Genomic DNA, 24,232 nt, shown 5'->3' on the forward strand with positions numbered 1-24,232 from the left:
TTGTTGTTGTGCTTCACTAAGAGGAGAATACTGGTTTGAATGTAGTTTTGGAGAGATTTCCTGCTGGCTGTGTTGCTCACAAACACAAACATATGCTCCAAGTCATTTTTAATAGTTACAACAGTTCTTGACGGAACAATGGCATATCTAGTTTTAGTTTCTGACTTTATGTAACACTGTTCAAGTGTAACACGACTTATAAAACAAAAGAACAAACAAAAAAACCTGAAGTGCTTTGAAACTAATTGGGTATTTTTGGCTTCTGGGACGTTTAAAAAGCTAAATTTTTGAATGGGTAAAGCTTAACTTATATGTGTTGTATTTATTTTGAGGGACTACAGATGAAAACTAGCCTTCATGGCTAATTCTGGCATATTCTGCAATGTGCATTGTCCCCTTTTTGAAATAAATAAACCACAGACCAATCAAATGGTGCGCAGATTGTTAAATTAATTAGAATTAAAAACTTATCTCAGCTGGTAAAGAGAAGAAATAACTGATGTAGAAGGAAGCGCAAAGAACAAAACACAACAAAAAGAGAGGAAATGATGAAATGAAGACTTAACATTCTTTGACAGAAAGCATATCTCCCTCTGCATTTTATGCCAAAGCCAAAGTGAATGACTCTCAGCTACTACCACACCAACTCTTAGCTCAGTATCTGTAAAACTGACTGAGTTATGGCGTTTAAAAATTTTTTTTTTGTGTTGGCTAAGGTCAGTTAGGTGTCGTGGCCATCTTGAATCGTGTCGACTACACAAATTAATCAGTTCTAAATGTACATCCAGCAATTACTCTCTGAAAGTTTCAGTAGAACCCACCACAGACAGTAGTTCAGTATGACAAGTTGGTGTGACGGATATTGTGCTTTGATATGAGAGATCCGACCTCCAAAGGATCTAACCCTGGTTAAATGCGGAGAGGAAGCCAACGTAGACACGAAAGTTTCACTTTTCTGCCACATTTAGTTGAAGTTTTGCCTAAAAATACTCACGCAAGATCTAAAAGATTTTGCGCTCCCTAATTCCCATGATGTCACTCAGACCTTTTACTCTGTTCAATCTGATTTCTAGTCAGAAAAAACACGTGGCACCTTTGAACACTCAGAATTACCTTTTAGCTTTCTGTAGTATCTCCACACCTGAATGCTACATCTGACTAGCGAGCTAGCGGCTACCGGTGTTCTGCTGAGTTGAACTGAAATAAGTTCAAGCTGAGGAAGGGAGGAGCAGAAGGTGGGATGTAGTTTGTAACTTACAAAGTACGATTAGAATCAGTGAAAACTACCTGCGTTTTGTCTGTTCCCCCGATCAGCTGCCTGTGGCTTTAAATGGATATCCAATCCAACAACTGCTTTCTGGGAGTTTAAATAAAACCTGCCCTGTGGGCTGTGAAGTATTTCGCTGACGGACAAATGCACACATGGGTGCACATACAAAAGACGGGGGCAAAACATTATTATTCTACTTTTGGTGGCGGGTGATAATGTTGGCGAACATCATGCTGTCATTCACTGAAATACTTCCTTTCTCTAATTTTGAGTTTTGGAAGGAAAACATTGTGTAATATATATGCAGGAGGTCCTAATAAATAAATAAATAAAGAGTGTCCACACCCTTCAGGCGCCAATAGTCCAAAGTAAATTCTGACATTTGTAACTTGACATCAGATCAAGCAGTGCAGTGTTTTAATATGTGAGTGTTCAGGAGCAACTGCAGCATTTAGTGTTCGAGCTGCTCGTTCAGTTTCCATCGTGAATGTTTTCTGCTCTCTGACCCTCTGATCCTGGAGTGGGTTTGTGCTTCTGATGCTGGGAGTCGTTGCTCTGCTGAACAGGACACCCTGCTCCTCAATATCGGACTTCTGCATCACTTCATATGTCCTAACACACGTCAAACATCCTTGTTTGTTTTCTTAAGCAAAACCCCAAATTTTGTTGCACGCAGAATTTCTTTACTGTACTCCAAACGATGCAAAACGCCCCCCTCCTTTCTGAGATTTGTATCGTGAAATGAGTTGAATCTGATTTTTAAAGGGATAAATGAAACGCCAAAGAGGCATCGAACCACTTTCTCTACCAAACTGTTTTGCTTTCGTTGTCTCTGCAGCCTTCAGTGGAGCCTCCCAGCTCAGTGCTACGGCAGTTTTTACTTGTTGTTTTTGTTTATCTGTGTTTGCTGTTTCTGGTGCTGTTGTTGTTGTTTGATGCCCATCAGTAACCAAATCCATCCTCCATATTTATCCCTCATGCAGTATCTGACAAACTATTTTTCACATTGCAGTGGAGTTTGACAGACATTACCTCCTCCTCCTCCTCCTCCTCTTCCGCCTCCTTCAGTATTTATATTTGAGGGGGCCACGTCCATAAAGCAGATTGGGGCAGGAATGCCGATCTGATATTAACTGCACTGCAGTTTTCAGAAGATAATCCAAAAGATTGACCGGATGTTTTTACAATAAAAACAAGTTGTGGCAACCTAGAATTTGAACCGGAAGGAACTAGAAAAAAGCTATTATTGAATATCAGGAAGAATAAAAGCACAAAGATGCAAAGAATAATGAAATAAAAGCACAGAGGGCGAAAATAAAACACAAAATGTAAGCAAAGGAAATATTTGGGTGTACAAGAAGCTCCGTAAAGGACAGATTTTTACAAATCACTATAAATTTTACCTGAATGATTCTCACTCATTAGCCTTAAAATAAAAGCACAAAACCTTTGAGAAGTATTTGTTTCAACGTGAGGAAATGAAAGGAGACCTGAAAGGAGGTATAAATCCTGCCAGTGACAGCTGATCAGTATTCCTGCTCTCTGAAGCTTTATAAAGGCAGGCCTCGTCGTTCCGACCTGATATCTGTTTCGCCTCTGTTTCCCCACAACGCACCCAGCAAGAACAGGAACTCTGTGGCCTACGCTGCCCAGAAGTCCTGGCTGCTCAACGCTACAGTGGAGGAGAACATCACGTTTGGCAGCCCTTTCAACAAACAAAGGTAAACAGCCAACGGCACGCAGCAGGACTTCTGCTAGATGACGCAAGCTGTTGTCTCACATTCGCTGTGGTTACCTTCCGTGTTTTGTAGATATTGTAACAGTCTGAGTAAAATGGGCTGTATTTTGTAGGGACTTTATCTTTGTGGCTTCCTGGTAAAGTCTGGAAAACGTCCGACAGATTGCGTTAAATTTAAAATAAATGGAAACTAATTTTTAGCATCCAGCACAGACAGACAACTGGCGTCCTAAAATCGCAAAATGATTAAAAGGTTGATTATAGTACAGCTCAAATTCTAAAAAGGTTGAGACCCTGTGTGAATGGTTACGAAAAAACGTGTCGTGGGTTTTCCAAAATAAAGGTGGCATTGAAAACTTAAATAAGAAGATTGCCTTCTGGAGGAGTTTATTTGCAGTCGCAGCTCACAAGTTTGACAGAGTACTTCAGTCTGAGGAAGCTGTGGCTGAAGCGAAATCAAAAACAGGGCGTATGTACTCTGATGGGGGCTTATTGGTGCATGCCAGAACCCCGGAGCCAATCGGCTTGCAGGACTCGGTCGTAATCTGAGCGTGCACAAACCCAGAGCCAATCTGCTACTAAGCTTTCATGAGCTGCGCTTGCTTTATTCTCCATGGTAGTCAAAATAAAACATCCTTATTTGCAGGGGGAGGAGCATTTTGCAGCTAATTAGATTAGGTTAATTGACAACAGGTCAGTAAGAGGACTGGGGATAAAAAGAGAGTTTTAGAGAGGCTGAATCTCTCAGAGGTAAAGATGGGCAGAGGTTCACCAGTCTGTGGACCGGTTTCAGAATAATGTTCTTGAATTGAAAATGTTCAAAGACTTTGAATATCATCTACAGTTCATATGATCATCCAAAGATTTCAAGAAGCTGGAGAAACGTTTGCAGGAAGCAACGACGCTGAGAGTTAAGATTAAATAACCGTGAAATTCTCAATCGGGAGTCAAGCTGACAGGTTTGAGCTACGACAGGACAAACGCTAACAATAAGTATTTTTACATCTTGTCACTTTAGCATGAGTTTATTTAATTCATGGCTTTCAGGTATCTATTACACAAAACCCCAGTTCAAAAACACCCCTAAATGCCCCTTTAAGTCTTTATGTATGCAGTAAAAACAGTTTCAGGAATTCTTTTGCAGTCTGCGATGACGGGGTTTTATGTTTTTGTGTTTAGGTACAAAGCAGTGATCGACGCGTGCTCTCTTCAGCCAGACATCGACCTGCTGCCTTTCGGAGATCAAACTGAGATCGGGGAGCGGGTACGCAAATATACCGCCAACTAGTCAAAGTTTTTAACTCTGTCAGTTACTTTTGTCCTCGTGTTCAGGCCCCAAACGGATGTTTCCTGTTGTTCTTGTTTCAGGGCATCAACCTGAGCGGAGGGCAGAGGCAGAGAATCTGTGTGGCCAGAGCTCTCTACCAGAACACCAACATCGTCTTCTTGGTGAGCCCAGGACTTTGTTTTTCATTACTCCAAGTGTGAGAGCTGGTTCCAATATTTTCTTTAAAAAAAAACGAAGAATTGGAAAGTGTGTCCCAACTATTGAAGCTCAGCCTCCTGGGGAAGGTTTACTCAACTCTGACTGGTTGTTGAACCTTGGATTCAGGAGAAGCATTGTGGTTCTGTTGGCCCATTTAAGCCAAAACCTTCACACGGACCAGAACTTTACCCTTGGAGACTTGCTAAACGAGTCATTCTGTAGGAGGGGGGTCTATCATTGACAGGTCACCTCTGTGACCCACCTTCAATAAATGGAAGATGGATGGATGGAAGAGCTGATGTTTCAGCACAATCTGACACAGTTCCTAACATTTACAATGTCATCTAAATGGCCATTCATCATTACTGAATCATTTCTATAACTCTGACATTGAGAAATGTTACAAAAGGCCAAATAAGCAAAACTATTTGAAACAGAGACATGATTTCAGAGATACAGCAAAATTAGACTTATTTAGACTTATTGAAATTAGACTTAACTAGTTTGGACCTTCCTGGATTTTCATAGAAATTAAAAAAACACTTTTCAAACCAGAGTATAAAAATCTATTGACAGACCAAGACAGGTCTCTGCAGGTTTAAACACACATTTAGATAAATTCAAAATGGATTTTAGGAGGAAAATTATCACCCTACAGTTGCCACTGGATGCTTCATGAGGTAAAACATGAACCAAAAACATAAAAAAAAACCAAAGTTAGCCAGACTTACTGACATGTTTTTTACTTTTTTTTTTTGTTGAACTAAATAAATTTTCTTTTCTGAATTACCTTTTTTTTTAATCTGAAAAGCCCTGGCCAAGAGGCAACAAACGTTACACAACAATTACAATTGGATTACACAATTAAAATGGTGTACAAAATTATGAAAAACAGTCACAATTGAAATAGGTCATCTCTAATTCTTCTCAGTCTGGACTTAATAGCAATCAATGTCATAAGTTCAGTTAATTTTCTTTCTTTTTGCAACTTGTTCCATGTTGACTGAGCCGAGTAAACAAAAGCCCCTTTTTTCCACATGTGGGGAAATGGAACAGAGCAAGAAATGATCATTTGAACACAAAGAGTGAGAGTCAACGCTTCTCCGTTGGGTTAAGTCACAGACGTAGGAGAGCAACAACCCAAGCATGGTCTTAAAAAATAAAAGGGTAACAATGTCCCATCCTCCTGGTGGATGAAGACAGCCATCGATCCTTACTGCATGATTCAACGTATTGTCCTTTTTTTCCTGTCCGAATTACTAAGCTCTTCTCTGCATTTATCAGCCCTAATTGAATAGTTTAATTTCCTGTTTTCATGAAAGCTTTAATCGCTTAACAAGCCCATGTTGGACGTTAACAGCCTTCTCTGGCGTTCCTTTGTAACCCCCTGACACTTCGTAATGTCTGCATGGATGAATTTGTTATACTGTCAAATACAGAAAGGAGGGAATGTTTTCTTTAGGATCATTTAACTGGGAAGGTTCATATCAGATCTTAAAAACTGAGTGGACTCTATTTGTCATGCAGTCTCATCGTGCAAGGCGGCGAGTCATCACAGCTTACCGTCTAATAATCTCCCGCCCATATGATATTCCAGCTGTCGATGAGCATTTGGCAGCCATTTTTGGTGTGGCTGAATTTCTAATCTTACAAATATTGATTGGTGCCAGAAATCCAAATAATAATAATAAAAATTAAAAAAATGATTTCACACCCTGTCAAAGTATAATGTATCCAAACTAGAGGACTCAGAGATTGATGCGTCTTTGTTGTAGTTGTTGTTGTTGTTGTTGTGTTGGAGCAGAGAAACAAGTAAAACCATCCCTGATCTACATTGTGCTGTTGGAGAAACCACATGACATCGTCACAACATTGTATTTATATGGTGCATTTGCCAAGAACATACAAAACGCTATTGATATGCAGCTCTACTGACAAGAAAGACGAGCAAAAGCAATCCTTATTGCCTATAAAAGTGTGACACAATACTGTGGCAGTGCAGACAGAACTTTTGCATGGCATAGCATGTAAATGTGTAATATTAATAAGTCACTGCTACATAACTTTTATCATTATGACATTCACTATATTGCCAAAAGTATTCACTCACCCATCCAAATCATTGAATTTAGTTGTTCCAATCCCTTCCATGGTCACAGGTGTATAAAATCAAGCACCTAGACATGCAGACTGATTCTACAAACATTAGTGAGAGAATGGGTCGCTTTCAGGAGCTCAATGAATTCCAGCGTGGAACTGGGATAGGATTCCAGCTGTGCAGTAAATCCAGTTGTGAAATTTCCTCGCTCCTAAATATATCACACAGTCAGCTGTTCGTGGGATTATAACAAAGTGGAAGTGATTGGGAATGACAGGAACTCGTCGACCACAAAGATGTAGGCCACTTAAAATCCCAGAGTGGGCTCAGTGGACGCTGAGGCTCATGGTGCACAGAGTTCACCAACGTTCTGCAGAGTCAGCAGCTACAGACCTCCAAACTTCATGTGGCCTTCAGATTAGCTCAGGAACAGCATGGAGAGCTTCATGGTGATGGAAGGCTTGGATGCAGCTGCTCGACCATGGAAACCCAATCTATGTGCAAAGTGTCAGAGGCAGTGGTGTAAAGCACGCCACCACTGGACTCTAAAACAGTGGAGACATGTCCGACATCTCTGTCCGATAATCCGATGGATGAGTCTGGGTTTGGCGGTTGCCAGGACAATGGTACTTGTCTGACTGCATTGAGCCAAGTGTAAAGTTTGGTGGAGGGAGGATCATGGTGTGGGGTTGTTTTTCCGGAGTTGGGCTCGGCTGCTTAGTTCCAGTGAAAGGAACTCTTCATGCTTCAGCAGACCAGGACATTTTGGACAATTCCATGTTCCCAACTTTGTGGCAACAGTTTGGGGACGGCTGCTTCCTGTTTCAACATGACTGAGCACCAGGGCACAAAGCAAGGTCCATAAACACATGGAGGAGCGAGTTTAGTGTGGAAGAACTTTACTGACCTGCACAGAGTCCTGACCTCAACCTGATAGAACACCTTTGGGATTATTTAGAGCAGAGACTGAGAGCCAGGTCTTCTGTCCAACATCAGGGTCTGACGACTGGAAGAATGGTTCAAAAAATGGTCCAGAAGAGTTGAAGCTGTTAGAGCTGCAAAGAGTGGGCCAACATCACATTAAACCCTGTGGATTAAGAATGGGAGGTCACTGAAGTTCATATGTGTGTGAAAGGAGACGAGTGAATATTTTTGGCAATATAGTGTATATTTGACTTTTCAAAGTTGCTATGTGTAAGCTACAGAATTGTTTTTGTATGAAGAATGAATCTGTGGCAACTTTCTGGAGGTCATACTACAGAATCAGATGCTTAAAAAGGCGATGTGATGTTATTTTCTAACAGCCATGCACCTCGATAACAAGTTAATTACACAAGTGTGATGGGAATACTATTGCTAAAATGTTTTTTTTCCTATTTTAGGTCCATTTTAGGCCAGAAAAGCCAAGATTCTGCATCTTTTTTCATTTTTTACAGGATTTCTTATTTTCTGCATGTGGCAGCTGCTTTTTTAAAGCAGTTTTTTTAAAGTTATGTCTTTCCTCCTCAAACAGGACGATCCCTTTTCAGCCTTGGACATCCACCTGAGCGACCACCTGATGCAGGAAGGAATCCTCAAGTTTCTTCAGGATGATAAGCGAACAGTGGTCCTCGTCACTCACAAACTGCAGTACCTCATACATGCAGACTGGGTAAGGCCCGCACTCTACAACCTACAGTGAATTACCATCGTAGGTTGCAGTTAACACCATCCTCGCAGTTTCAGATACTAAGACGTAATTTAAAAAAAAAAAGTTTAAATCTGGTTGACAGTGTCAAGTTAAATACAATATGATAATTTATTTTGTTTTAGAAACTAAACCAAAATATGAATGCATGGTGCATCAATCAGGGGAAACTGATCAAATTCATCAACTAACTGATTTTGGTTTTCAGGAGAAAAAGCTTCTTGTCCTCTAAAGAGAACATGGCAGCCCAACTTTGGTTTGTATAGCTTTATCTGAACAAACCGCAAGACTTCTGGAACGGCCTCCTTTTGGACAGATGAGTCCAGAGTAGGCATGTTTAGCTGTGTTACGCAGCAGCAGGTTGGGGAAAACCAAACGCAGCACCATCAGCACAAACACAGAGGTGGAGGACTGATGATTTGGGCTTTTTTTTTTTTTTTTTTTTGCGGCCACAAATCAGGACACCTTGCAGTCATTGATCTGACCGTGAACCTTTTTGCATATCTTAAGTAATCTAGAGTCAAACACGAGGTCTTCTTCCAACAGCTAAATTTGGTTGAAATTGGGTCATGAAAGTAATGTTGCAAAGACGAGAGGGACAGAATTCTTCCATAATGACGCGAGAGACTGATAACGGACATTTACTTCAAGTTATCGCTACTAAAGGAGGTGCTATGAGCTGCTGGACACTCTTTGCTTAGTGTTTTTGTTGCAATAAAATATCTGACATGACAGCTTCTCCTATTTTAAAGACCTTAGATAAGGTCCTGACCTGGAAAGGCGTCGACTTGCTAACGCGACTGCATCGTGTTTTCTGTCTAGATCATAGCGATGAAGGACGGATCGGTGCTCAGAGAGGGAACCCTGAAGGACATTCAGACTCATGACACAGAGCTTTATGACCACTGGAAAACTCTGATGAACAGACAGGACCAGGAGCTGGAGAAGGTAACGTCGCCACTTTCTTAAAATCAAATATTAAGGTAAAGAAACATCCACATTTGAAGGTAAAGAAACGTCCACATTCGATAGCAGATAACCACCCAAGTATAATCTGAGGAGGTGTAAAGTCACTGGAACCTTTGCGTAGATTATGCGTTATCAAACATGGAATGGATGTCTTTGCAGGACATTGAGCAGGACAGTCAAACCACCCTTGAAAGGAAAACACTGAGGAGAGCTTTCTACTCCAGAGAGGCCAAGAATCAAATAGATGATGAAGATGAAGGTCAGAGATGGTTTTTGTTTAGTAGTTTTCCTTCTTAATAACGAAACACATTTTTTTTTGTCGTTTTGTTTGTAATCAAACACTGACTTTCGAATTACTGGGACATTATGTCCTGAATTTCACAAGTTGTCACTCAAGTCAAAACATGCTACCTAAAATTTAAAAAAAACTTTTTTTTTACAAACAGAGGAAGAGGAGGAGGAAGAAGAGGATGATGACACGTCCACCATCACCAGCAGACGCTCAAAGATCCCTTGGAAGGTGAAACGTTTTACATCTGTAACTGACTGGATGGTCAGTCGGCTCAAGTTTTGATCCGAGCTCGGAGGGAGATTTGGAGCCGCTAAAAGCCGTTAGATGACGTCATTGCCTAATTTGCATATTTGGTCATGTTGGGCAGGCTGTAGGACAGAGGGGAATCATAAATCAATGATGTTAGAATATCAAATTTAACCAAAAGAGAGTTAAGAGTTGACTTGGAATTGGTAGCTCTACATTCAACCTTCCTCTTTTATCTGTGGTTGGGACCGCAGGGATCTGTGCCAGCGCAACAGTGTCAGCGAAAAAAACAATACATTCAAAATTATATTTATACTATATTTACATCCTGCTCTGTAATCCAGGATGGGATCAGCGGCTGCTTCGCACGTAAATGATTCATCTGCAGCGTGGACCCGGAGTGGAGCGGGTCTCCTCTCTGCTGTGTAACTGACCAGCTGTCAGGGGCTCAGGGAAGTGGGCGGGGCTTACCGCACGCTGAGGACAGGAACTGCAGAACGATTGGGGCTTCCACACGTAGTCGCCAAAGTCTCCAATAACACAGGAAGAAGTCAGTAAATTTGTTGCTAATCACTTTAAAAAAATGAAGGAAAAAAAAAGTCGCTAGAGGGGTCTGAAAACTTGCTAAATATAGCAACAAAGCTGCTAAGTTGAACGCGCAACAGCCGTGCCCGCTGTTGCGCTCCAGCCCGTGCGAGAAACGCTGCGCTGAATTGGTTCCTCTTCAAAAAAGGTTGTGTGTGTGTATTAGCGTGAGAAATACAAAGTGTGGCGTGTGTCTCATAGTGAATGCATGAGACTTGAGAACCCTGTTTAACAAGCTAACGGCTAGTCCAAACTGGACAAAGGCCAAAGTGGATTGCTGCCACCTTTAGGGAAAAAACACCAAACACACAAAGAAAGGGATAACCAAAACAATATTTTTGGAAACATTACACTGCTGTCAATGTAATAGTATGTATTTTTTATTTTATTTTTTTTTTACATAGAATCCTGTCATTCTTTGTAAGTGCTAATTGCAAGAGTAGCAGCTAGCTTGCTAGCAGCTGGGAGCACTTTGGTGGAATATCATAATATTTCTGCCAGAATAACTATGTAAAGTGAAATTTACAGCAGTGTAAAGGTTCGTGAAATAGCATTTGCATGAACTGCTATGAAACTTTTGAGATTAGAGTTGTTTTAGAATTGTGGCAAAACATTTTTGTATTTAATTTATTTTGGGCTTCTTTTGCATTAGCTGTTAGCCAATTAGCCAATCAGTTAGAGAGCTGTCTGCATCAGGTGAACAGCTCTACTGCCAAAGTACTGAACTTTAGCTTTAAGCTCCTAATGAGCAAAACACACCTGCAGAATAGAGGCGCTAAAAACTAAATATGCTTCCATTATTTTCAGTTTTGACTCGTATACTGCTAGCAGCTGCTGGGCCCCCGTCCAGCAGCACAGCTTCTCATTTCTTGTTTGGCCATTCGGGCTCCCGTAGCAGCTCTTTTCTTTTAATGTAGCCGTCTGTCCATGTTTTAATCAGGACATTGATTCTTCACATAGAAAATACAGTTTAATTAGTTGGTGTTCACATGGTGTTTTACACAAATGCAGTAACATTTCTGTTTATCATGAGTTGTAACCAAATCTAGCATAATGCAAGTTTTTAATTTCATATTTTCAAAAGTTTTGGTTGTAATCTCCACCCAATGACAGAACACCAACACCTACAGTCTCCCTAAAATCTAACCCTAACTCATATAATCAAAGACCTAGTACTGTATGAAATGTTCTGCTGCTTTCAAGACAATTTGATTATTAAATGTATTTTATAAATAGTTTTTCAAGTAGCATGACCAAAGACTGTAAAAAGGCTAGTCTGTGAGCATGTTTCCTGAGGAATCGATTGTTGAAGATGGTTCGGTCCTTCTTGTATTTATTTACTCTTCCTGTTTTTGTTCAGGTGTGCTTGTGTTACCTATCTTCTGGTGGCTTCTTCATGGTCTTCCTGATGGTTTCCTCGCAACTCCTCAAACACTCTGTCATTGTCGCCATTGATTACTGGCTGGCTAAATGGACCTCCAACACCAGTCTGAGTGCAAACCCGGGTTCAGACGTGAATAACGGAACCATTTTTTCAAACAGCAGCAACATGACGAGTCTTCCTCCTGGTCTTCAGGAGGCTGCGGTAGGAAATTTGTTGTTATTTACCAGGATCATAAAGAAGATTGAACCCTATATCAGCTCAGAATTCTGAACTTTCCAAGAGCAACACTTGATATTCAGTCTTAATCATATTAATGAGACGTGGAATATGGTGTGTGCTAATTTTCAAACATTCTCATAGCACAGATTAGGACTCTGGATAAACCAAAGCTTTCGATTAAGAAACAAAAAGTTTTGTCTCAGGCTAAAACGGGCAATATGCGAGTAAAACTGGAAAATTAAAGTATCTTGGCTCAATAAAACCAGTTTTAAAGGAAAATCAGCGTTTTAAGTTCCTGTTTTTAACATTTAGGCTTTCAGAAAAATGTTATTATGTTATGAAAAAAAAAAATACAAAAAGATATGCTCCACGTCTCTGAAGCTTATTTTGCATTTCATCCACAGAACGACTCGTACCATCTGCCCGTCTTTGTCATCCTGTGCGCTGCTGGAATCACTTTGTGCCTCATCACCTCCCTCTCTGTGGAGTTTCTGGGCCTTTCTGCAGCCACCAACCTGCACCACAACCTGCTCAACAAGATCATCCATGCTCCCATCAGGTAAAAAAAAAAACCTCACAAAAACACACTCAGAACCTCCTCAGACTAAAGTTTGACACCAGCAAGAAGCTCAGCTCGCAATCAAGTATCGGAAAAATGTTTGTTTTTTTACTGCCCAGAAATGTCTCTTATCTACTTATCATTACTTTCTTTAATTTTGCTCAAGAGCATCACATAAAGTAATGATATGCAATTTTTTCACTTCTTATTCAGTATTGTCACACTGTCTCATATTTTGCCACACATTTCGAAATCCTTTTTACATTGGTCAAACCATAAAGAAGTGCGCAAGAATATTTGGCGTGTTCAGCGGCGTCTTGTTGTAATTCTCTCGTGAGCTTGAGACGATGAGTGAGGGGAGTCTTTTACCAGCATCCAGCCATGGTCTCACCCACCATCTTCTGGGTGTTTCTCTTGCTCTGCTCTGGCCAATCTCAGTCTTACAGAAGGCGTTGCTCTGTGAAACTGGCGTTGCGTTTATGCTCATCTATATGACTAAATGAAAGCAAAGAAGGTGCAATATCTGCAGATGTTTCATAAACTTCAAGGACTGCTTAGATAAGATGAAACTTTTTAAATAGGATTTTATATGAAGAACATACTTCCTGTGCACGACTCTTCGTCTTGTACCATTCTGCTACGTGTCAGTATTTTTTCAGTTGTTTAAAGAGAACTGCAGTGAGTGTAACGCCGGCACAAATGGTAATTCTGCTCTTGACGTCACATCTTGCATGAGCCACGAGTCGCGTGCCACTACAATCTCGCCTTGACGAGACGGACAGGAGAGACGAGCGATGCGACTCCCGTCACACGTCAAAGTGCGCCAAGCGTGACGCGGTGCTGTGGCTTGCGCTGTCCTCAGTGCACGCCGAAGGTCATGGCTTGGAGGCGCTAATGTCTTCTGCAAAAAAGCAGAAACGAGACCCAAGCGTTTTTCGAACCATGTGCTCTCTCCTTTCTGTCCATGAACACTGCGAACGGGATCAGATGGATGGGGCAGTCCTGACAGAGTCCAGCCTGTGCTCTCGCTTGGGCTAGACAGCGACTGGATAGCCCTTAAGTGACCTCGGTACTCCATATTCCTGCAACACCTCCCCCAGAATGCCTATGGGAACGCAGTCACAAGCCACATGTGGACCGGATAGTCAAACTCCCATGACCCCCCACTCCCCCCCTCAGCAACTCCACATGGGTGAAGAGCCGGTCCACTGTTCCACGACTCCGACGAAAGCCACACTGCTCATCCTCAATCCAAGCAATTACTAGGTCCCTGAAGACAAGATTTTGACCTGCATGTCATTTTAATTAAAACACATTTGGTACAACTCGTACCCGACGCCTTCCATACGGCAGAAACTTCTAAAGGACCAAAACTGAAGACCATCAGTGATATTTTTTTCTGAATGTGCAACTGGAATCAAATCGTGTCACAAATAAACCACAGTAAGCTAAATTTTACACCCACTATATCAGCTGTATTTATCAGGGCAGAGAGAATGGTTTTGTTGCAGTTCCTTTGAAATTTATCCAGAACTTACGTTTTTTTTTAACACAATTTTGATAATTCCTCAGGTTTTTCGACGTCACTCCTTTGGGGCAGATCCTTAACAGGTTTTCAGCTGATACCAACATCATTGATCAGGTAAATGGAAAGAAAAAGTATCCTTTAATGTCATTTAGGTGAAGGAGTTGTGATTTTAATTTAAATAAAGTGTTTGTTGTAGATTTGCAAGTCTGTAGTCACGGTTTGGTTGTTTTTGTCTTTCTAACGTCGTCAGCTCTTTCTCTTTTAGCACATTCCTCCAACGCTGGAGTCTTTGACCAGATCGACACTCCTCTGTTTGACCGCCATCGGGGTCATAGCTTCAATCACGCCAGCGTTTCTCGCCGCCTTGGTTCCCCTCTCGGTGGCCTTCTACTTCATTCAGAAGTATTTCCGAGTCGCTTCCAAGTGAGTGTGCAGCAAAGGTGTTGTTAAAAAAAAAAAAAAAACGGTAAATTGCTTTTTGCATTTGTGTTGGAACTGTTTGGGCAGTGAATCTGGATGCAGTGAGCGGCATCTTCTTCCTGCAGGAAGAGGGGAAGTTTCAACTTTTGTCTTTAGTGTGTCACAGAAAAAACACCTAGGAGCCAGACTTTCTTGTAACCTTTTAAAGTGGTTTTCGAGACCTTTTAAAGGTCTTTCAAGTAGTTTATTTGGACTTTGGCTACTTTTCCGCTTCTTTTCAGTGAGCTGACCAGTTTTAGAGAATCCTTTTTTGTTTAAGCTTCTTAATTCTGACCATTCAAGCATAAAAGGCTTCAAAAACTCAAGGAATCAGGATTTTAGCTCCGACAAGGAGATTCCCAAAGACTTGATAGCTGAAGATGTGGGAAAAGGTGGCATCCGACTCATTTTGACAAGGAGGCAAAATGAAAAGGCTGGTCCAAGTCGAGGATAATATTTATAGAAAAAAAGATCAAAATTTGCCATACTTGTTATCTTATGTCAAATTATCCATACAAAATGGTGGCATTAACATTTTTTAACAGAGAAGTCAGGAGAAAAAAAATTACTGGAGAAATTTTATTAATGTTAATTTCTTCTGTCACCAGTTTTTAACCATAAACTTATTTTACAACAGGGGAAATTCAGACATCCAGACACAAATGTCACACAATGAAATGATAGAATTGACCTCCTCTTTGGCTCTGATATAAGGTCAAGCTGCACTCCTGACATCATCTGTGTTAGGAGTTAAAGTCTGACAAAAAGTGTACATCGGATTCGGATTCCTCTGCGGTGTTTTGTTTTCATCACAAAGGAACATTTCTCACACTAGTACATGTACATGTTCTGGAGAACAAAGAGAGCTGTGCAGCGCACACAGAATCAGGTTGGGTTTCACTGCCTCGGATTTTGAAAATAACTCCATTTTTCTCACTTTGGAAGTTGGCAAATTGCCGTGTGAACTCTGTACTAAGTATGCTCAGGTTTTAAACAAAATAAGCAGGGATGGAGACTCTGCCGCCCACCTGTTTTCAGTATGGAGCTGCGGGTTTCAGCAGGAGGTTACAGTAACAGACGAGCAGGAACTGGGAACTGAAGCCAGCACTTTACGGAAGCTGCCATGCTGTACTTTTGTGACCAGAGTCTGTACACTAGTGATGCGACTGCCCCACACACAACCGTTGTTACGCAAACTTTCTTTTAAGCCTGACATAACTAACTACAACTAAACGTGTTAGAAAAGTGAATATTTGAACATAAGAACTACGTGAATTAACAGGAGTCCACACCTGTGGGCCTTGAACTTGACATGCACTCAGTCAGCTGACGGATGAAGCGTTTTTCACCCAAGTTTTCCTAAAGATATAACTTTCTTCAACTGTCTATTAGGGCCACTCAAAAGACATAAAATGAGGATGAAGGGTTTTTTGTAAATATTATTTCAGGATTCTGAATTTCTTCTAAAGTGAGCAGCTCGGCGTCAGACAGAAACGGGAGACCAACGTAGCAGGAAGCGAGTTTATTTTACAGTGAATCGGGTATGGTGATAATAACAGGAACCAGGACCTGGAAGCAGAGGACGTGGTGAGTTTCGGGTTTGCTTCGGTGACAGAACAGGTAAGTGTTATAGGACTGATTTCCAGGTGAGAGTTCTTACTGTGCGAAGAGCGATCCACAGCACGGAGGTGAGTATAGGAGGTGAGTATTTCCCAGTAGCAGGTTAGCAGATTCTCCAGGAGGCAACAGGTAAGTATCCCTTTTTAGGCAGGCAGACAGGCACAGGCAAACAGGTTGGTAGCTTATCCTCGAGGCAGGTTTCCAAAACAGACCAGACTGGATCCACACAGGTCAGGTTGTCCTAGGTAGGTAAAAAAAACACAAAAAATACAGAAAGGTCAGGAAGAGTTCACAAAGAGAAACTAGAAAGTCTCTAAGGCTCAGCACTTTACCACAGAGGCAAAACAATGCTCAAGCGCTGGTCTGGTTACCACCACGGCCTTAAGTACCATTTGTCTCCTGATGAGCCTGATCTGCCACAGGTGTAGAGGGAGTGGGGAAGAGCTGCCAATCAATTGCCGAGACGGCCCACCAGGAAATACAAAAACCTCCAGAATCATCACATATTATTGACAGAAAAGGTTTGAATTTGACAGAAAAAGGTCACAATGTTGGAGGGGCAGGTGCCTTTCAGGACTTAAACCAGAGGAAGTGAACCTTGCAGTGCTCCTGAACCAGACTGTTATTTGTTGTCACCCCGTCACAATGCAAAGAGGGGACTTGGAAATCCCCTCTATTGTCCATCTGCCTGGTTCAAGTAACATCACTGTCGTCAGAATCCAAGATGGCCACCGCCGTATATGTGTATATGTATATTTAAACCGGCCACCCCACCTATTTGAGGAAACTATACTTTTAAGCAAAATAAAAATTGGAAAGCTTAGTTTCCTCAAATGATTGGGGTGGCCGGAGATTAATCTATGGTAGCCACCACTGGCCACCCTCTGGCTCCACCACTGCCCCTGGTGGCTTCCCCAAACAGCTATTTTTTTTTCACCAGTTTTAGAAGGCCATGCTTCTCATAGATTAGCGCAGTTTTAAAGACATTTGTAAATATGCCCCTCTTCACTGAAGCAAAAAGGAACTACCTCTGTTCTTCTACACAGTATGACTCCAACCCACTATTTTTATCTAAGGGCCAATGGGTGCACTGATATGGGGTAAACTATAAAAAAAACATCCAGTATTTTAGTCGAAGCAGTCCACGATGGTTTATTTCTCCGGCTGCAAAGGAACTCACTGAACTCATTTCAATCCTTCAAAATAAGAGTCTCAAACACTTACACTGAGTGTATCTCTAATGCTTGGTGTATTTGTTTGAAACTGGAGTAATGAATGGCATCTGAGACTGCTGTGGCTAAAATGCTTTTATTTTGTAGTTATCTCAGTAAAAGTGCACCCATTACCCTCAGATACAATAATTATAAAAAATGAAACAAATACTGTTGGGTTAGGGAGCACTTCCTCTGGCTTAAGTCAGGAAAAATTACTCTTTTCCTTCAACATTGCAATTTTTTTTGTCAATTAATTTGACACTAATCTTGACAATTACACTATACTCTCAAAACTAAATAAGACAGATCCCCTTCCTCCTCATCATTGTATCCTTCTGAGTGGCCCTAATGTGCTGCCGTACCTTGCAGATACTGCTAATCTGCTGGAGAATATATTTAAGGCCTGGCAACAAAGACCTTAAAATTCCCTTATAAAGGAGCCAAGTTATCTGAAATATGTGGAGTTTAGGAACCTTTTTATGCCTGAGTGATTCATTAGTCAGAGTTAAAGTAGTTTAACAAACAAAAAAGGACATTCTACTAAAAATGGTCAAGGACTGACTGAAAAAGCAGCTAAAGTCCAAAAAAAAAGAAAAAAAAAACTTCAGAAAGCCTGACAATCTGTTGATCAGGACCATTTTAAAAGACTTCGAGAAAGTCTTGCTGCTTGGAAGCAGAAATGGGAAGTTACGGGGTGGTCTTTAAGGCAACACGTATCTATTTGTTTACAAAAAATGCATTTCTTCCCCTCTCAGGGATCTCCAAGACCTTGATGAGTCAACACAGCTGCCTTTGCTCTGCCACTTCTCCGAGACCGCAGAAGGTCTGACCACCATCAGAGCCTTCAGGTACGCCAGCACGAAGCATCTCCGCAAGCATCTGAAAGTCTAATCCTGTAATGATTTTAAGTGTTTTCAGCGTGGCAGACAGAACAGAGCTAGCAGAGGCTCATGTTGTGATCCATGCGTCTCCTCTGGCTCCTGTAGTCGCCGTAATTACTGGACGAATCGGCAGAAGTCACGTCTAATGCTTCTGTCGTCACTCTCTTTCCCATCGTCGCTGTAATCCCATCTTTAAACGGGTCTCACGCTTTGAGCGGGCAAGAGAGAGGGGGGGTTCCTCAGGGAAGAGAAGAGGAAAAACACTCACACACACACACACACACACAGACTGACACACAAGTGAACATCGGGAACAGACACACGCAGTAAATCAGGGGATAGTTCCCATTATCGTTACCCCCTGGTCCTCCTCAAAACCCAGTCTGGTTTCTGAGGCGGAAAACTTCAGATAAAACTAAAATACATCAAAACTCTTCCTTTTTTTTAAAAATTTGAAAACATGTTCTTGTTTGTGTTTCTGCTTCCTGTTTGCATCATGTCCAGTTTTTTTTTTTGTGGTCCCCGATGACTGATAAAACGTGTGTTTCAGACACGAGGCACGATTTAAACAGCGGATGTTGGAGCTGACGGACACCAATAACACGGCCTACCTGTTTCTGTCCGCAGCCAACCGCTGGCTGGAGGTCCGAACGGTGAGGAACGTCTCAGCCAGGGGGCGCCGGTCGTCAAAGCCCAAACTGTGTGGTGCTTTTAAAACCTGAAACTCTAAAAATGCATCTTTGCTCTGTTGGTCTGCAGGACTATCTCGGAGCAGTGATTGTGCTGACAGCAGCCGTGGCATCAATATGGACTTTACCGTGTACTAAAAGCAGCCTGGTGGGCCTCGGACTCACATATGCTCTCACTGTGAGTCTTCTAGGCTTTTCATTTTTCTTTTTAAATCATCAACATGCTAAAGCTTCTGTTTGTCTGAATGAACCAGCTGTTTTGCTCCATTTGGGCATGGGCAAAAGACTTTTTTTTACATAGGTTTTTAGCGGTGTTTTTTTGCAGGATCCAACACTTAAACCCTTACTGCACTACTTTGAAAATTTTTTCAACTTGTTTTTTTTTTTCATTTAAAAATCTCTGTTTTGAAAGCAGGAAATTCCAACAAAATTTTAAAATATCCATGCTGTACTAGTAGGTGGCATTAATGTCATCATTAACCACGCAACAAACCCACGAAGGAAGAATTATTATAGCCCAAAAGTAGTCTCAAAACATTTGGAGGGCAGTTTTTTCTCTTTGACACCGTTTACCATTTCATCTCAGTCATTAAAGAGATGCTCTAACTAGCCTTTAGCTTAGCCTAAAGGTCTACACAGCCAAAGCTCTGCATTTTTCTTTATACTCTGTGACTGTCATGGCTGAAGTTAATAACTGTCAATAACTATTTGACAGAACATCGCTTCAAAAGAGTTTATCACACTATGGAAGCCAGATAAAAAGAGAAAACAGGAAAAAATGGGCTTAATTTGGGTGTTTCTAACGTGCCAAACACTAGTGCTGTGCACAAAGTAGGCTACTACATCGTCATTTCTTAAAATCTTTGCTTATTTACACCAATACGCTAAAAAATGCTCTTTTTAAAAAAATCTTTGCTTTGCAAAATATTTGGATTAGTCTGAGCAAAGCCTGAAAAATTCTGTTAGCTAAGATCAGCTAGCTCAGATTAGCTAAACTGCTAAAGGTAAAAAAAAAACTGAGCTGATACCAAAAACTAAACCATGAGAATAGGTGCTTCAAATTCATTCACTGAGTTCAACATAAAAGTGGTTTGGGGAAGTTTTAAACAAGAACTGAGCTCCAGAGTTCAAGTTTTATTAATCCCATTGAGAATATTTTGAATGTGGTGGAGCAGCCTGAGTCTCTTGTGCGCTGTAAATCCGCCCAAAGGTGGCCCAGCAAAATATCCGAGCGAGTGAATTTTTCTTTCCAGCAGGAAGTGTTGATTGAATCTTAAGTTTGTTTATCCCCTTGCAGGTCACTAATTACTTAAACTGGGTTGTGAGGAACTTGGCAGACCTGGAGGTCCAGATGGCAGCTGTGAAGAAGGTCAACAGCTTCCTCGGCACAGAGTCGGAGAACTACGAGGGATCTATGGGTAACTTCTGCTGTTTAGCGAGGGCTGCGTTCCATTTACCTTGAATATCGGAGCTCGGATTACATTTAACTTAACAGTGTTCCAGTTGGAAGTTGGAAAAGCAGTAGGATGTGCTAATGATTGGTCTCAGTGATCAAGCTTGTATTGAGTATATAAGCTGATGGTGTTTAGATGCATCCAAACACCGTGGCAGCTAGGGATGTCCCAATAATGGTTGGAGTCATTTTAAGATAAGGCATTTGCCAATTCCAGCTTAGGAAAAAACGACAACCTGGGGAAAAAAAAAACAAAAAAAAACATAAAAACATGCAGTTTAATGGGGTGTAATGTGAAATGTCTTTGAATGGCACAGATAAAAATAGCAAAATATTTTCACTTTTACAACAATGGGATTTTGGCAAAACCCAGCTTGCATAATTTAAAGTTTAAACAAGTCGCAGAGAGCTGCGCTTTACTTGACTGAAGTGACATCTTCATATTTTTAAAGCGTTTTTACACAATCACAGTTTAAGTTTTAAGACTTTTGAACATTTTTACCACAGAATGTTTAACTTAGTGTGATGTTACCAACTTTAACATTTGAAATTTCTCAAAAAAAATCTAAACCTACCTTTTAGTTTACCAAATGTAGCAGTTCCTATACCTGATTTGAATCAATGGGTGATTACCAGGCTTCTGCAGAACAAGAAGAGGTAATTTAACCACTGAATCAGGTGTTGGAGCATGGAAACAAGGAAAACATGCAGAATAGTGGCTCTCCAGGACCAGGATTGGACACAACCCCAAACTCTCATTGATTTTTCCATTGTATCTGAGCTCAGAACTGCTTCTTCTAAACTGAAATGACAGATCGGTGTAACTCGTCACATCCACAAAAATGAACTGTAGACACACAAAGACCGATGTGTGTGACGACCAGATGCTGCTTCTCACGATTCAGAAATATTTTCAACATGACTCCTAGTTTTTACACGGTGGCGGTTTGAGGCTTACGTTTTACTCTACACTTCTGTCCGCACGTGTTCAGTGTGCTGTCAGGGATTGAGAGACACAAGTGTGTGGTTACCATGGTGATCCTAATGATCTTGGTTCTCTTTACACTTCGTTTACAATTTCTACATCGAAACATCAACATTTTGGCGCTTTGGGTTATTACAAAAGGACGTTCCAAATTACTGTTGCCACTCCTCAGAATTTCTTTAGAATTCTTCTTGTTGAAGCATTATTGTGTCCTAGAATTACACGTTTTATACTTTTTTTTTCGTAAACGTTGCTAAAGGCTAATCTGTCATAAAAGGCACATTTAGTCAGCTGTTAGTGCTGCACATACAGAACCTGTTTAAGTGCGATAACATGCAAGAGAAATAAACCATACCCCTGACTCTTTTTTTTTTTTCCCCCTCTCCTTCCAGACACCTCTCCGGTCCCCGAGAACTGGCCTCAGGACGGCGAGATAAAGATCCAGAACCTGTGCGTGCGCTACGACTGCAGTCTCAAACCGGTGCTGAAACACGTCAACGCCTACATCAAACCGGGCCAGAAGGTAATTAACATGGTGCCGCGAGGAGAGTCAAACGGTGAGGGGTGAACTCTCATCCTGACCTCAGTAAATGTTGTTTTATTGCTAAAACTCCAGATAACATATCAGCCTAAAAAGCACTGTAAAAAATGACTTCGTATTAAATATTGCAACCGTGATGCACAGCTGACGTCCGCAGAGAGTATCTGTGTGACATCCATTTAACTGTCCTCCAGTTGACTTTTATGTGTCATTTAAGGGTGAAGTTCCAGTTTTTCTTCTTGTAGCAGACAGCAGCTACACTGGGCAGTAAGTGGTAAATCACACACTGTTGAAATGTGCATTGTGGGGGCCTCTCGTTGCATTGCAACTAAAACTGCTGGTGTGTAAATTTAGCTAGACGGCAAACCAGAGGTACTGTGGTAATGTTGACAACATGGCTTTAAAACTAATAAAATCCTGTTACTATTTTGTTTTTATTCTCTGAAATAGGTAAAAAAAAAAGGTTAGTTTGCCGCTAAACAAAGCGTGATAAATGAGAATCAAAGAAGCTTTATCACAGCTCAATTCTCCACCACAATACAGTGAGTTGCTGAAGTATTAACACACCTAGTATCCTGTCTTTGATTTGGTTTTTAAATGGATGTTTAATTTAACTGTAAGGACTAATTCTACACAAAAAAGGCACAGAAGAAAGTTATAGATGCACCTGATGGAGCTGGGCAGCTATTTTTTTTTCCAGGGTGTCCAAAGGACCAGTTTAAGCTGCACAGAGTTGGGCTTCATGCAATGTGGTCAGGAAGAAGCCATAACTTTAAGAAAAAAGGTCCTTAGGCGTTTGTCAAAAGGCATATATTGAAGATTAGACCTTTTTGACCATCAAGGACAACACCATGTCTGGTTCAAACCCCCACAGTGAAGCACGGTGGTGGCGGCATCATGCTGTGGGGGAAGGTTTTCATCAGCAGGTGCTGGGTCAGAGTGGGATAGTGCTTCATCTTCCAGAGGGACAATGACCCTAAGCACTCTGCTAAGTTAATGTCCTGGAATGGCCCAGACCTCAGTCCAACAGAGAATCCCTGGTTTGATTGGAAAGTTGTTGGACGCAAGCGACGCCAGTCCAACTTAAAGAAGCCAGAGCAGTTTGTCATGGACGATAGAGACAGTCGTAAAGATCTTAGTCCATCAAACCATTGGTTAGATGGACTAAGATCAAGGAAACATAACCGCAAATGCGGCAACAGGTGGCTCTACAAAGTATTGATGTAGGGGTGTTATTTTTCTTTTAATGATTTAATAAATAATAATTAGACTTATCCAGTCCATAGAAAAATAAACAAAAACAATTGAAAATGTTGACGTTAGAGGACATCTGGGGATCGAGTCTAAACGTGGGCTTCCTACTTCCATTCTTTGATGAAACCTGTAAGCTGGTATTTTCCACATGTAGCTGCCACCCTGTTATCACTCAGGTGTGTTTTGTCTCACAGCCATGCAAGGTGACCTCAGGTTTATTGATTATAACTTCTTCTTCTGCCGCCGCCGCGTCAGGTGGGAATCTGCGGCCGCACGGGCAGTGGGAAGTCGTCTCTGTCGCTGGCCTTTTTCAACATGGTGGATATTTTTGAAGGTGGGTTTGTGTCCCGTCGCATCGTTGACAAGATTTCCCCTTTCCTCCCGTCTCTGTTCGTCTTGCTGTTGTTCACTGTCTCACTTATCAGACTTGCTGATGATGACAACCGATTTTTTAGGTTGCTACAGAGGAACAAGTGATGTTCAACTAACAATATTGTGTATTTTTTACTTCTCAATCAAACATTAACATTAATTAATTAATTAACATTTGAGAGATTTATTTGAACAATCATAAATCACGTTTTACATGGTTTGGACAGTCTTGCAGTCTGAATGTCTCTCCGGGAGTCATAACAATGATACGTACATTTCCTTCATATCTCTAAAGCAGTAGTTGACAAAACATTCTAACTCTAAGCAGAGTTTCTTTGGGATGACGTGACAATACCTAAAAGAACAAAACATTTAATATTCCAACTCAATAACACTTCAAAATCATTTGCGCTTTTTTGGCCTGTACGTAATCCTTTTATCGTTAAATAATGGAATTAAAGAAAATTGCAAATATCATTCGTACATGTGAACAAACGTGATAAATGTCATGAGCGGGGTGGAAGGAGGCGAACCCTGAGCGCAGACTCATGGTGATAAAAAAAAAACAACTAAATTTAGAAATAAAAGGCAAACCCAAAACAAAGGCTGACGTGGCAGCAAAACCTAAACTAAATGCAAAAACATTTACTAACTAAACAAAACCTGAACAGACCTGAGACCAGAGATGAATCAAAGGGAGACG

The 24,232-nt window shown here is 41.1% G+C and overlaps 1 protein-coding gene across 4 annotated transcripts in view; it reads left to right on the forward strand.

Moving 5' to 3' along the window:
* The window catches only part of abcc9 (ATP-binding cassette, sub-family C (CFTR/MRP), member 9), a 74,460-nt gene that overhangs the window by 33,502 nt on the left and 16,726 nt on the right, over nt 1-24,232 (forward strand). For all 4 annotated transcript variants that reach the window (XR_005234409.1, XR_005234410.1, XR_005234411.1 and 1 more), the window contains 17 exons: nt 2,890-2,991; nt 4,188-4,272; nt 4,377-4,457; nt 8,106-8,243; nt 9,102-9,227; nt 9,408-9,507; nt 9,695-9,768; nt 11,732-11,956; nt 12,379-12,533; nt 14,106-14,175; nt 14,327-14,484; nt 18,110-18,202; nt 18,786-18,888; nt 18,995-19,102; nt 20,222-20,342; nt 21,755-21,885; nt 23,413-23,491. Coding sequence is in view for 1 of the 4 variants with exons in the window: in XM_037981214.1 (XP_037837142.1) it covers nt 2,890-2,991; nt 4,188-4,272; nt 4,377-4,457; nt 8,106-8,243; nt 9,102-9,227; nt 9,408-9,507; nt 9,695-9,768; nt 11,732-11,956; nt 12,379-12,533; nt 14,106-14,175; nt 14,327-14,484; nt 18,110-18,202; nt 18,786-18,888; nt 18,995-19,102; nt 20,222-20,342; nt 21,755-21,885; nt 23,413-23,491 (1,949 nt within the window). In the remaining 3 variants the exon portion in view is untranslated. The remainder of the gene's footprint in view (nt 1-2,889; nt 2,992-4,187; nt 4,273-4,376; nt 4,458-8,105; nt 8,244-9,101; nt 9,228-9,407; nt 9,508-9,694; nt 9,769-11,731; nt 11,957-12,378; nt 12,534-14,105; nt 14,176-14,326; nt 14,485-18,109; nt 18,203-18,785; nt 18,889-18,994; nt 19,103-20,221; nt 20,343-21,754; nt 21,886-23,412; nt 23,492-24,232) is intronic.

Source organism: Kryptolebias marmoratus, linkage group LG18, assembly GCF_001649575.2.
Source record: "Kryptolebias marmoratus isolate JLee-2015 linkage group LG18, ASM164957v2, whole genome shotgun sequence".
Lineage (NCBI taxonomy): Eukaryota > Metazoa > Chordata > Actinopteri > Cyprinodontiformes > Rivulidae > Kryptolebias > Kryptolebias marmoratus.